This window comes from Pleurodeles waltl, chromosome 4_2 (assembly GCF_031143425.1).
Source record: "Pleurodeles waltl isolate 20211129_DDA chromosome 4_2, aPleWal1.hap1.20221129, whole genome shotgun sequence".
In the NCBI taxonomy this organism is placed as follows: domain Eukaryota; kingdom Metazoa; phylum Chordata; class Amphibia; order Caudata; family Salamandridae; genus Pleurodeles; species Pleurodeles waltl.
In genome coordinates, this window is record NC_090443.1 from 741,716,145 (window position 1) to 741,729,261 (window position 13,117).

Genomic DNA, 13,117 nt, shown 5'->3' on the forward strand with positions numbered 1-13,117 from the left:
AGGTTACTGATTTCGTCTCAGAGATTCCTTTGTTTCTGTGCGGTTTATATATTACAATCGTAGTCTAGCACAGTGAGCTATGAACTGCCATCAGAGAGCTGCATGCAAATTGCATGGCACAAATTAGAAAGTTGTTTTTTTCGCAGTCTTTCATTTTCCTTATGCTGCTAAAAAAAGGTCTGCTTGCGTAGAAGTACATTCTTATAATTAAAGTCCCCTGTAAAGTGCTCCGACACCCTTCACTGGTATGAGAGGTGCTACAAACTAATGATTTACATGTGATAGAGAGGCTATGGAGAGATGAGAGGCCCTTATGATTTTACTTCCTTTCCCCACCACATATGTATGTGAAAAAAATTTCTCAGGTCTTATGTATCTTAAAAATTAAAAACAGAAATCGCTTGGGAAATGTAGAATCTGACATGAGTATTCAGCTTTCCTAAATAAAACTAAACATTTAAAAAGTTAGTTGCCGAGATGCAGTGCCAACCATTCATTAAAGTTTTTCGATTTTTGCATAATTTTGAATATTAAATAATTATATCTTTTAGTAATTAGAGTATTTGTTTGGTGTGTACATGTTTGTGTTTTTTTGGGGAAATTGCTGTTTTAATGTTTGAAATTTAAATCGTACAAATTGCATGAGGGTCCCCAACTTGCAGTAATGATTCAGTGGGGGTCCTCAGAAGTCAAGAGGTTGGGAACCACTGGGTTAAATGATTGTCAACGTTAGGGGTTAAGTTTATTACCAATTGGCAGGAAGTCATCTTCTGGTAGCAAATGGCACATAATTTGCACTGAATCCATTCCATGCCAAAGACCAGAAGTCTAGAAGTAAAGAAAAGAACTAAAAAGTCCTACGAAATTTATAAGGAATGACTCCATATCAATAACAAAGGTCGACGTTAATGAAGATGAAAAAGCATTCAGTGCACACTAGTGAAAAAATAAACTACCCACATACTTTTGATCCGAAGGTGGCAGCAGGTAAAGACATTATGATGTTTAAGCCAAAGTGATTGTGGGATATTTGTCAGTCATCATAGTGCAATTACCATCAACCCCTCTGGTAAAGACTTATGCCTATTTTCAAAAGTGTAAGCCTCCATGACCCTGTTTCAAAGTGGGAGAAGAATGGAGGCAAGTAATTCTGTTAATAGAGTTGTGAAACTGGAGGTCGAAAATCAGCTTCCTGTGATCCTAGAAAGGACTGTTGACATTACTCTTTCACACTTCTGGATTTCCATATGAAGCTAGTTGGATCACAAAGACTGGTTGGCTGGGCGATGTCCGTGCTGCTTATGGTCTTTTTCTGTGTTTTTTGTTAGGGCGACTTGATTCTTTTGGACTTCTGGTTCATGTGTAGTAGCAAATGTTGTATTTAATTTTCAATACAAAAGATATTGGATTACAGGCCTGCAATATTGCGTTTCACCTACTGACTGTTTTCCAACTAGCCCATTTTCAGTCTGTTCCCTCCCCTCAACATTCTGCTTTAACTTATTGATGATCCATAAAGTAGTGTGTTGTGTAGAGGAAGTATGTGAAAAGACTGATAGTCAGCTGCAAGGGTGGGGGCAAGGTTGTGACACTGCGATCCTTAATTTCTGTTGAAAAAGGACTTGATCCTCTCTCTTCTGGCTCATTTCTACTCTCTCTCGAAGAGAAGCTGACTTAACCGAACACAGCTTAAGCACAGCTTCTTATGGCATACCATTGCCCGTAACCAGGGTGCGGGGCAGAGAGAAGTCAATATATGCTCTTCTGACTGTGTTGGATTCTTAAATCTCTTGTTCATAGCATGCCCTCTCCTCTTCTCCATGATCACTGCAGTGTTCTTCAGAGTGTGGACAAATCACAAGATACATGATTGCCTAGCTTTAGTTTGTGGTTGCTGAGCTGTTGTGGTAGAAGTTTTTTGGTATCACCTATTCGTATACCACGGTACCCCTGCTCCCATTAGGTACGACCATGACTAGAAGGGAGCTATCTTCAGTTCGGGGATCAAATGATGTCTATATTTTGAAGAGGGCTGGACGTTAATGAGAAGTTATCAGTGTAATGTCCAATAGGGCCTGATGGACTGTAGAGTCATGACCAGCATACAGACTTGAAGGCTCAGGTACTCTGGAAGCCCCATTGGGATAGAGCTTAGCCAATTTTCTTTTTTATCAGCCGGAAACCATCATTTTAATAGATTTAAGATCTCCAATGCAATTTTGAGTGGTGGGTTTTTGGATATGGGAGTAGATTCTGCAGTATTGGTCTGGGCTCTCTGAGTTATCTACCTGTGTGCCCCAGCCTACGACAAACTAGGATAAAAGTCTATGCGATACATTTAGCCTGCGTGAGAGACCCACACTTAATGCACTTGAAAGTGAGTTCCATGGTAAATGGCCCAAAAGTAAATGCCTGTTTTTATACCTAATTACAAAATAAACAGACTTTGGAGACCAATGATGAGAACATTAAACTGCATTCTTAGTAGGTATGGATGCATCTTGGGATTATTTGGGTCTGGGTTTTGTGACTTCTGTTGCCCAATTGTGCCCCCTTTCATATCATGGTAATGCATGGGGACTGCAAGGGAGCAGGCTTTTTCCACAACCTGCCTCACCTCTTCTGAATAGCAAACCAGTAGGACAACTTATTCCGTTAAGTGCACTCAATTGTGTTTTGTGCACCGTGTAACTGTCCATTTCTAAGCCTGGTTCAGCAGACTCAGCCTTTCCTTCTCCAATATTCTGCCTAAATTGTTTATAGAAATACCAGTTGTATGCTTAATCTGAAACAGCAAATCTACATTACAAGCAGTATTTAAAAACTGATTATTTTTCAAAAAGTTGAAAATTGTGACAAAAGGATGATAATTGTGGTTAAATTATTGATGGTAATTGCTTATCTCGACTTGTAGAGCATGCTAATCACAGGTGACGGTATCCAGGCGCTTGAGCAGGAGTGAACTGCAAGAGACCTTGCATGGTTATTCGAATACTCAGGTCTTCATCTACTTGCGGAACTCAAGATGCAAGTAGGAGGCTCTAATGTATTGAGGGAGTTTGTTCCACGTTTAGGTGAGATGTAGGAAAATGCATGCCCTGCTGTGTTTTAGCGAATGAAGGGTGGTGTGAGGCTGAGCATAGTCGGCTGGCTGGCTGGTTGAAGTGTATACAGCTGTTCAGGTGTGCCTTTCTGATGTTGTGCAAGGCTTTGTAGGACTGCGTTTGTGAATGTGGAGCCAGTGGAGCTCGGTGAGATGTGGGTGCATTGTGAAAGGTTGACGATGAGTTTTGGGACAGAGTTTTAGGTGGTCTGGAGCCTGCGTGTTGGCTGCATGGAGATTCTGGCGTAGAGTGCATTGATGTATTTGTGTTTGCTGATGGTGAGTACTTATGTGATGGTTCGTCCGATGTTCATTTAACGATCTTTCGGAACATGCATAGGATATGGAAGCAGGCACTGCTTATTGAGTTGACTTGTCATGTTGAGCTTGTATCCAGGGTGATCTCCAGGTTTCTGTTGTGGACGGTTGGTGTTACTGTTGATCCTGGCTCGGTCAGCCACTAGGTAGCTTCCCGTGGGGATGTCTTGTTTAAAAAGACTAGTACTTCTGTGTTGTCAGAGGTAGGTTTCAGGCAGTTGGTTCTCATCCATTCTGTTACAGTGGTCATGCAGACAGTTGGTGAAGGTGGTGTTGGTAGTGTTGTCTGTCAGGGAGAATATGAGCTGAGTGTTGTTGGCGTAGGAGATGATGATAATGCCTTGGGATCGAAGGGTGTTGGACAATGGTGCCATGTAAATGTTGAAAGGGGTAGGGCTGAGGGACAATCCCTGAGGGACTCCATAGATCAGGTTCCTGGGCCCAATGCGAAAGATGGCATCTGACCTTTTTGGGTTCTTCCTGTGAGGAAGGACCAGATCCATTTGAGTGTGGGTCCTTGGATGCCAGTCTTGTGCAGCCTTATGAGTATATTTTGTGTGACTGTGTTTAATGCCTCATAGAGGTCGAGTAGGATGAGGTCTGCTGTCTGTCCTCAGTCTAGGATGGTCCAGATGTCATTGGTGGCTGTGTTGAGGGCTGTTTCAGAACTGACGTACTAGTCTGTATTTTTCCTAAATCCTGATTGAGTGTTGTCCAGCTGGTTCTGTAGCTCAAGAGGGGTTGAGAGTTGCTTGTTGATGGTCATCTGTATCACTTTGGCTGGGTAGGGAAGGACGGAGATTTGGCCATACGTAGAAGTCGATATATGTGTAGTAGTATTTACACAACATATTCAATTTACAGGATGATGAAACAGAGCTTAGAAGCATCATGATAAAGGTATTCTAATTTGAATAGTTTATCAAATACACTAAACCTTCTTGTTTTCTGCACAGCTCATTGATCAGTTTTATTTTTAGATCTAGCTTGACAGTGCAGAAGCCTGACCTTTTTTGTTACCAATTCTTTCAAATATGCATAAATTAGGCTTTGTCCAGATACTTTCACCTCATGCTATTGACTTTTGGGGGTATCATTCCACCTTCTGTGGAGTCCTAGTCCTGACATACATGTGGAAGTATTTTACATTTCAAAAGTACACTGTCATCACGCACTAAAGTATTTATCACATGGATTCCTTCATAGGGAGAATGCAATTATTTATATTCAATTTTTTTCACTTCAGCAGGCTCTTGTTTTTTTAATTATTTTTTTTAATAAGTTTCAACCAGAACTGAAAATGCAGGCCAGACCTATTGGCCTTGCCAATGCTTATTATAACAAGTTGATGGAGGTTAAATGGCAGAGTGCTCAGATTGAGTATCTACCAAGCTATCGGCAGTATGCGAACACACATTTGAATTCTTTATTAGCAGCATGGCTGTAAATTGGGGGCTCTCAATGCTCTACTTCAGTGGTTCCCAACCTTTTGATTTCTGTGGACCCCACTTTAACATTAATGAAACCCAGAGACCCCCACTGAATCATCATTAGAATCCGGGGACCCCCGCCTGAGTCATTACTGGAAGCTAGGGACCAAATTTGTCAATATTTGTTAATATTTTTTAATTTTCTAATCTCTCGCGGACCCCCAGGGGTCCCCGGACCACAGATTGGGAACCACTGCTCTACTTGAACTGCCCATTCAAATTGCTGAATGGACAGTTCAAGAAGAAACTATGAACTTATTGATAACGTTGACAAATCTGAGATACTGAATTTGTTGTTGTCTTTTGTTCTTCGTAGGTTTACTTCGTGCATATCATTTTTTAACATCCTGAGTGAGTTAAATGACTATGCAGGACAACGGGAAGTGGTAGCCGAAGAAATTGGACACAGAGTATTTGGTGAACTGATGAGATATTCACAAGACCTGAAATGTGAAAGGAAAGCGGTAATGCTATTGATTTGAATATTGTATTTTCCTAAAAGTCTCATTTGTTGCTCTATAAGCTAATAGCTTTTAATGCTAAATCTTAGTGCTATACACCTTACATAAACAAGCGATATGAATGTTTCCAATGAATTTTCCTAATGTTCGTGGTTGCAAGAAGCAGATCTGCCATGTGCTGAGGCTAACATCGACACATGTGTGGATCTTAATGTGCTTGTGTCACTGTGATAAAACATCCACTTCTCTGAGATGACTCAGACCTTTGACAGCCTCTAAAGCACTCGTCCCAGTGTTCCCTACAAAGCACCTTTAAATCTCTTCTAAGAATTATCTGTTGTTGCGTGTGCTTGAGAGGTACTTCTCAAGGGGTGGTCGAATCTTCAGTCTGATTGTTCTTGACTTGTTAATTAGTTTGTTGAAGGTGAGTCAGTGGTTTGTGTTTGCTAAGCTAAGTGTGGGGAATTACATGGCTTCTGTTGTCATTCGTGTGGGAGACCTGTTAGCTAAACATTAACGACCACACTCAAAATGGCTTTTGTATAATACAGTTTGCCCGATTGGAGGGTTCTCGTATGTTGGAATCTTAATTGGGTGGCTCTGTGTATATTCTTTTGTTTCACTTCTTGTTCTCTCTCTCTTGATCTCCAGTAAAGATGCCAAAGCTGATATCTGCCCATGCTTAATGACAAGATAAAAGTTTTGTATCACAGGTAGCACGCGTGCCAGGTCTGTGGTGGTACAATAAGCAAAATAGCCTGTGTGAGCTCTGAAATACTGCTAACTCTCAAAATTGAGGCACACAGGCATTTGTGACGTACTGAATTAAAGCTTTATTGTGGCTCTGCGTGACATCAGAAGCTGGTTCCCTAAGGTCACTTGGTAGTAGCTAAACTTAAGCAAAAAACTCTGATGAAACAAGTGTCCACTGATGTGACTAGACCAGTAAGCAAAGGCCAGGACAATATTAAGAATCAGCAAGGTTTATAAAGAGTAACACATGCCTCAGCTACCCAAATGACAAATTGACCCGCCGCTATTCTGCATTGCCACTGATTCAAATTCTGTGGCTATTTGCTCTTCCTTTTTCCACTACACCTAGCAACTGCAGAGTGATGCATGTAGTGGGTTAGACACAAGATGTTCTAGTTTGCTAAGCATATCCACCTTGAAAAAGGAAAGTGTATCTGAACTCAAATTTTGACATCCACCAAGAAGTGAAAGTGTGCAAGAAGACCTCAGCAGAATGTGATTGGATCCCCCAAACCATTCCCGTCCTGTTCAACACTGCCGCTAGGGTCCTGATGGCTCTGCCCTAAAGGATTTCTGAGCACTGAAAACATATTGGTGTTCCTATCTGGATACATTGTAGAAAGCACTGCATTTGACAATTAATTTCATCCAACATTGATACAGTTTAAAAGGCCCTTGGAAACATTTCTGCTTGTTAGATGTGTTTTTTTCTTCTGACAATCTTTAGGTAATTTGATTGCCCTGTGAATCATGTAGTTAGTAATTGTGCACGCTAAAGTGTGTTAAATAAAAAATGGATTAACCAATCTGCTAAGAAATGCTTTGGTTCATTTTGAAATAAGGTGAAGACGAGAAAAACAGCAGATTTATATAAGAGGGTCGATTTCTCATATTCATTCTTGTCTGTGGGAACATGGAGAATAATGCAATGGGCTTCTAATCTAGACACAGAAGGACAGGTTTTTCAAGTAGTATCCACTTAGGAATAATCTCCTTTGAGATTTGGGGATATTTAGGAGAAATTTACATACACCTCAAGTAACACCCATAGGCACAAGAAGGTGTTCATCTTAGTTTATTGGAACTTTGTAAGGTGAACCACGGGAAAATGAAGTGTGACTCAACTTTAGAAAGTGGATCGGTGTTGCCTTTTAGGCCACATTAATTATTAATGTGGATCTTTCAAAGTTCAACTTTCTAGGGCCAGCAGACAAGTGAACTTTCTTGCCTGCTGTGTGCATACAGCCATTGCTACTGAAGGTAAGGATCCAGTACAATCACAGATCATGCTTGGGGTAGATGGGATTAAAATAAGTGTTACTATGTGAAGATTAAATATTCCTGCACCTTCAAAACGTGATGCCTCATTCTCTATAATGGAAATAGTATATAAACAGCATTGTCTGTGGACTTGAACCAAACTAATTCAAGATCCAAGAATTCCAAATCGATGAAAAGATTACTTTTCTCCTCCATTTCCATTCAAAAGGAAACCTATCTAGCGGTGAATCTTTCAGGCATAATGGTAGGAATAGATCCTGTGGAACTTCCTTTACACGTTCTGTAAAAGGCCATTTGGTCTGCAGTGGCGGAGGGCGTTGCCCTCCTGGCTAAGAGCCAGGAGATGAAAAATAAAATGATAGCTCATTATGGTGTATTTTTCATCTGCTGGCTCAGCCAGCAGTGCAGGAAGGGGCAAGGCTGGGCCATAGGATGGGGATGGGGGGAGGAGGATAGAGTGCCCCTAAGTGTGCAAGTGTGTTCGGCCAAACACACATGCACACTTAAGTTTCTCCAGCCCGGCTGTGTTGAACAGCTAATCTGGAGAAACTGCACAGATCCCAGGGCTGTGTCTGAGCAGCAGTCCAATCCTGTGCTGGTGTCCCAGTGAATGCTGGGACACCACAAGAAGAGGAGTGACGAGCGAGGCGATGGGAGTTGGTGGCGGCGGGAATGGCTGACATGGTAAGTGTTTTAAAAGAAAAATTACATAAATAACATTGTTGTCCCCGTCGTCCTGCCTGCCCCCACCCCTCTTTGACATTTGCACGACCGCCGCTGCATTTGGTAAAGACTGCTCCCTAGTTCTATCCCTTTTCAATGTCCCTTGTGAGAAGGTTTCAGATCTCCAAGCTGTATGTCCTCTACCGGCCTACATACATGATCACTGAAGCAGGACATGTTTAACAGTAAACAAACAAAAAAAACACTCAAATCTTCCTTAAAAAAAAAAATTTAATAACTTTTATTGTTTTTTCAAAGAAAAAATAACATACAGATTTGTAGCTAAATAAAACTTTTAACAAGTTAGCGGCCTGGTCTTTCCAGCCCTTTGCCCAAATAAGAAACTGAGGTTTTTAATGACGTCACTCGAGACTTGATTCCATCAGTCATAACTATTTTCCCACTTCCTCATATAGAAATACCCCAGCTCAAAAAACTGAGTTTCACTCCCTCTTGCACCAGGAGAGCATTTAGTTCTGCCGAGGAGCAGATTCTGCTTCCCCGAAGAGCATCAAGAAGAAAACTGAAAGGACTTTGTTCTCGGCAGGTGCCTGCTTCTTGTGAAATTCACCTCCAGGTGACCTCAGGCTTAACTCCAGCACCTGATATTAGGGAGAGCACTAAAGACTGATACGTTTGAATAATATTGGCGGTTCTCAGAAATACATCAGCACCTTAGTGCCTTTGGGTTTTTAGTGCCTTGTGAATTTTGATTTAATTTGGAAAGAATAACCCCACTGTCTTTCCCTCACATTGTTAATGGGTTTGCTGTTTCATGGGGTCTCTGTCAGTCTTTAGTAAAATAGTCTCATGTTGACACTGGGTTGGAACCATCATCTGAGACACCAAAACCCAAGGCATTCCTACACTCTGCAAGCGAGAGTGCCAGGTCCACAAACCCACTTTCTTGTTTCACTTTTTCAGGGCGATCGAAAAAGCTGAGCAAAAAAGCCCTAGGACTAAGCCGCTCCAGTCTGCCTGTAATGTCTCCTGTTCCCAGAAGTACCGTAGAATGGGAATTCCGCACACTGTGAAAGATCATTCCCTTCGGGTCTGCATCTGCGACAACAAACCAGGCGTGACTGTACATTCTGCAAAGGCGGGTTGGACTCTGATAGACCTGGTGTAAATGATGGGCCTGCATCAGTTTGAACCGTGCGTCAAGGCACACCACAGAAATGTATCCTGATGCCAATTCCCATTCCACGTCTAAAACATCTGTTACAATATCTCAGGAATTACACCCCTCAGATTGGCTGTATGTCCTTGTAGAGAACATATGCAGGTTGTCCTGAAAGATCGGAAAATAGTGACAAAAGGGAAATTCATGGCTGAAAAAGAACCTGCAAGGGGGAACTAAAGAGACAGGCAGATCAGGGTACCGGAAGAAAGATCCATGAGGTAGTCGCAAGTAGACACCCTTGGTATAAGACAGCCCCAATGTTCAGCAGTGCCCGCTGTGGGCTCCCAAGAAACCTTTGGGCCCCGGCACTTACGGTTTTCGCAAACTGAACACTGCCCCTGCTCCTTCCCACAATACCATGGCCTTAGTATGTTTTATATCATGTTCTTTCCTAATGCAGGCTGTCACGTGACTGCTTCACAGCGCTTACTATGTCACAAGGCGATGGGTATGTAGTGAAGAGAGGAGCGGTACAGGAAAAGGCATTAACAGGTTTGACCGCCTGAAATCTGTATACGGTCAGACAGTCCAGACTAAAGCATTGTCAACTCTGCAATATCCACCAGTTATGAAATAGCGCTCCTAGAAATCTGAGGCCCTGTTTCTGGTTCCTTCTGGTTTTGTAAGTGGGGATACTGAGATTTCAAACTTCTCCTCTGAATTTACCACACTGCGTGCCGCTGGGGTAAAGCGATTCTTCACCATCAATCCACGCTCACAGCCAACCCTCATGTCCTGCTTTAATCCAGTCCGCGGCCCCTCCTGCACTCCTTGCCAGAACCCCTCATTTCATTAAGGGCAAATGTTGCACAGAGGACCCCAAGGTAATAGCCATTTCTAACAAATGTGTATTCAGGTAAAAGTATTGATTCCAGGTAAGGGTTATCTTCAAAGGCTGCTGCTGTGTTTCAGCTCTTTCAATCCCCCGTTTGACACTGGATTGTACATTAAAGGTGGTATCCTGCTTCGTACTTGTAATTAAGGTTGTGAGGTCACTTACCTTTGCGTATACCTGAACCTTGAGGGCTGTGCAGATATTACACTGCCCTCACATATTACACCACTGTCGGGTATTACATCGCCCTCTGTTTAGACTACGGTTTCGTTTATATCACGGCGCTTCTGGGGTAAAACTGATGGGCAGAAAAAGCATCCCAGAAGGGCAGTGGAATAAGGGTGTCAAAGCATTGGCTGTACGGATTAAAACATTTTGGGTACCTTCCTGCACGCAGAGGTGATGGGAATATTCAAGTGTTGGAGTCCTGCTTACACATTTGGAAGTAAGGAGTGTCTTCGCTCATGTGGCTAGGCAATCTATTAGCCTGACCTATTTTCAGAAAATGTTGGGTTTGCGTTGTTGAATTGGATTACACGTAGCGATGCCTAGACTGATAAATTAGTATGTAATTAGCTTAAGTGTACCAGGCTGCTGTTTTATCTGGCCTGTGACTAGTAATCTTGTTTAGTTTAATGTGATTGTTGCAATTAAAATGTGTATATTTGTCTCACAGCATCTCCAGGAGGGGCGGAAAGCGCAGCAGTATCTAGACATGTGTTGGAAACATATGGACAACGTGAGTTGAGTTTAGAGTTGTATATAGTTTTGTACCAATTAATCATTGTTTTCTTTGTTTTCAAGATTTTACTGCAGATTTGTTTCTTAGCTGATGTCCATGGAGTTAAAAACAGGCCTGCTGTATAGTGTGACGTTTTTCTAGCAGGCAGTCCCTTAGACTGACCTAGAAAATGGTGCAGTCTTAGCATAGAGTCTCAGACTGAATTTTGTTGCAAAGGTTCTAGATTTATGTAAAGCAAGGGCCCCCAAACAAGTAAAGAAAACAGACTTCGGGGCCCCTCGTGACTTGGCGTACGTGATCTTGAAATGCCCATTCTCGATCAGTATGTATATGAAAGTGCTGTAGAAGAAGCAAGTTTCCATGAACCTATATTTCAAGCAGTTGGCGTTCAGTGCGTGCTCGCTCAAGTAGTAATTGTAAAACTTGACGTGGCCAATCTGTGTACAGACGTAAACCTGTATTAAGGGCTATGTAAATTGAGCTCCTTAAGCAGAGATGTGTGTGCCCGGGCAGTCTCGGGGCCATGGACATAATACATCAACATGGCAGACGTGGCAGTTGTAACATTACATGCTCTTTGATCCCAGTGAAATCTGACCTCTGTATTTTGGTGAAATTGTCATATGACATTTGACCCTGATGCCACCACAGGAAATAAATAACTGTGGTTAAGCATCTTGCAGTAAGTGAAAGATCAGGGACGCAGTTAATGCACGAAAAAGGTACAGGGCAGGTGTGCAGGCCTGTATTAAACAAAACAGGTAAACATCTAAACATAAGTCACAAAACAAGCACAAACATGGGAAACGGTTGTTCGCCCCCTCTCCCCCTCCTTGCCAAAAGGGAGCTGCAGCTATGCAAACCTCCCGAGCACATAGCATGAAGAGCAGTGGTGAAAACCTTGGCAGCCTCTCTCATATTACTGATACAGCACAAGAAGCTAGCTGCAGTGCAAGGCTAGTTAACAAACAAGCACTGGCAAAGCCAATCAGTCTAGCCTTTCACAAATCTTCAGTGACTCAAGTAATTATTACATGCCCTTTTTGAGTCAGAAGAAACAGTGTGAAGTCTTTAGGAAGACTGCGACCCTTCAGAACTTTACTAGATGTCCCTCTCGAGTAAGAAGCAACTAAAAAGCCTGTCCCAGAGCTGCATTAACTAATGTTGTTACTGAATGTCTCTTGAGTTAGATGCTGCTGCTTCAAATGTCCTTCACAGAGTTGAGGGTCTGCGGTTTTTACATAAACTGTCCATATCCACTTTTGTAACTCTAATAAACTGTGCTTGATTTCAATAGGATAAGTAAATATACCAGGGCTGGTGTATGCCGGTGAATCAGTACTGCAACTTAATTCCTCAAGTCTTTACTAGAGGTCCCTCTTGAGTCAAATGCTAAGTCTTCAAAAATTCATACCCAAAGCTGCATTTCCTCAAGACCCTATTTAGTCAGGTGGTAAATCATTTATTTTCTTTAGGGAAGGGGCACCCCCACAAGTTGTTACTAGGTGTCCCTCAAGTCAAACGGAAAAGTGCTGAAATTCTTACATCAAGCTGCAGGTCCAATAGTTGTTACTAAGTGTCCCTGACACCTTAAATGCAAAAGCATCATATTCTTACATGAAGCTGCAGTCCCACTGTCATTACTAGGTGTCCCCAACGAGTCAGATGCAAAAGCTATGAAATGTTTTCATAAAGCCTGAGTTTAACAAATCATTACTAGGTGTCTCTTTCTAGTCCAGTGCAAAAGCCTTGAAATTCTTTTATGAACCTGAAGTTTTACTAGGTGTCACTAGGTGTTTTATCCAGGCAGATTGATAGGCATTTACATTCTTACATGCAGTTCCACTAGTCGTTTACGAAGTGTCTTTCACAAGTCAACTGCAAAAGCATTAAAATATTTTCCTGAAGGTGCAGTTCCACTCGTTAATAGAGTTCCAGCTCTAGTCGGAAGCAACTGCTTCAAATGTCCTGCACAAAGATAAGGGTGTGTGGCATTAGTATAAACATTTGCATACACACTTTTACTGTTTCAATCATTGTGCTTGTTTTCCATTGGATTAATTACTGGCCCAAGCTGGTTGATAATAATGAGTAAAAATTACAGATTTCCGTACATTTCTTGTTTTTCTTTTTTAAGTTCCTGATTATATCCTGTTATTTATAGGAACTTTTGTTTACTGTTAAGTACAATTACATTTAGATAGCTTATTTTGGCTGCTTGTTTTGAT

The 13,117-nt window shown here is 41.9% G+C and overlaps 1 protein-coding gene across 2 annotated transcripts in view; it reads left to right on the forward strand.

Annotated features, from left to right (window-relative positions):
* Positions 1 to 13,117, forward strand: part of FNBP1L (formin binding protein 1 like) — a 445,620-nt gene that overhangs the window by 225,833 nt on the left and 206,670 nt on the right. For both annotated transcript variants that reach the window (XM_069232381.1, XM_069232380.1), the window contains exons 4-5: positions 5,228 to 5,375; positions 10,824 to 10,886. In XM_069232381.1, the coding sequence (XP_069088482.1) occupies positions 5,228 to 5,375; positions 10,824 to 10,886 (211 nt within the window). The remainder of the gene's footprint in view (positions 1 to 5,227; positions 5,376 to 10,823; positions 10,887 to 13,117) is intronic.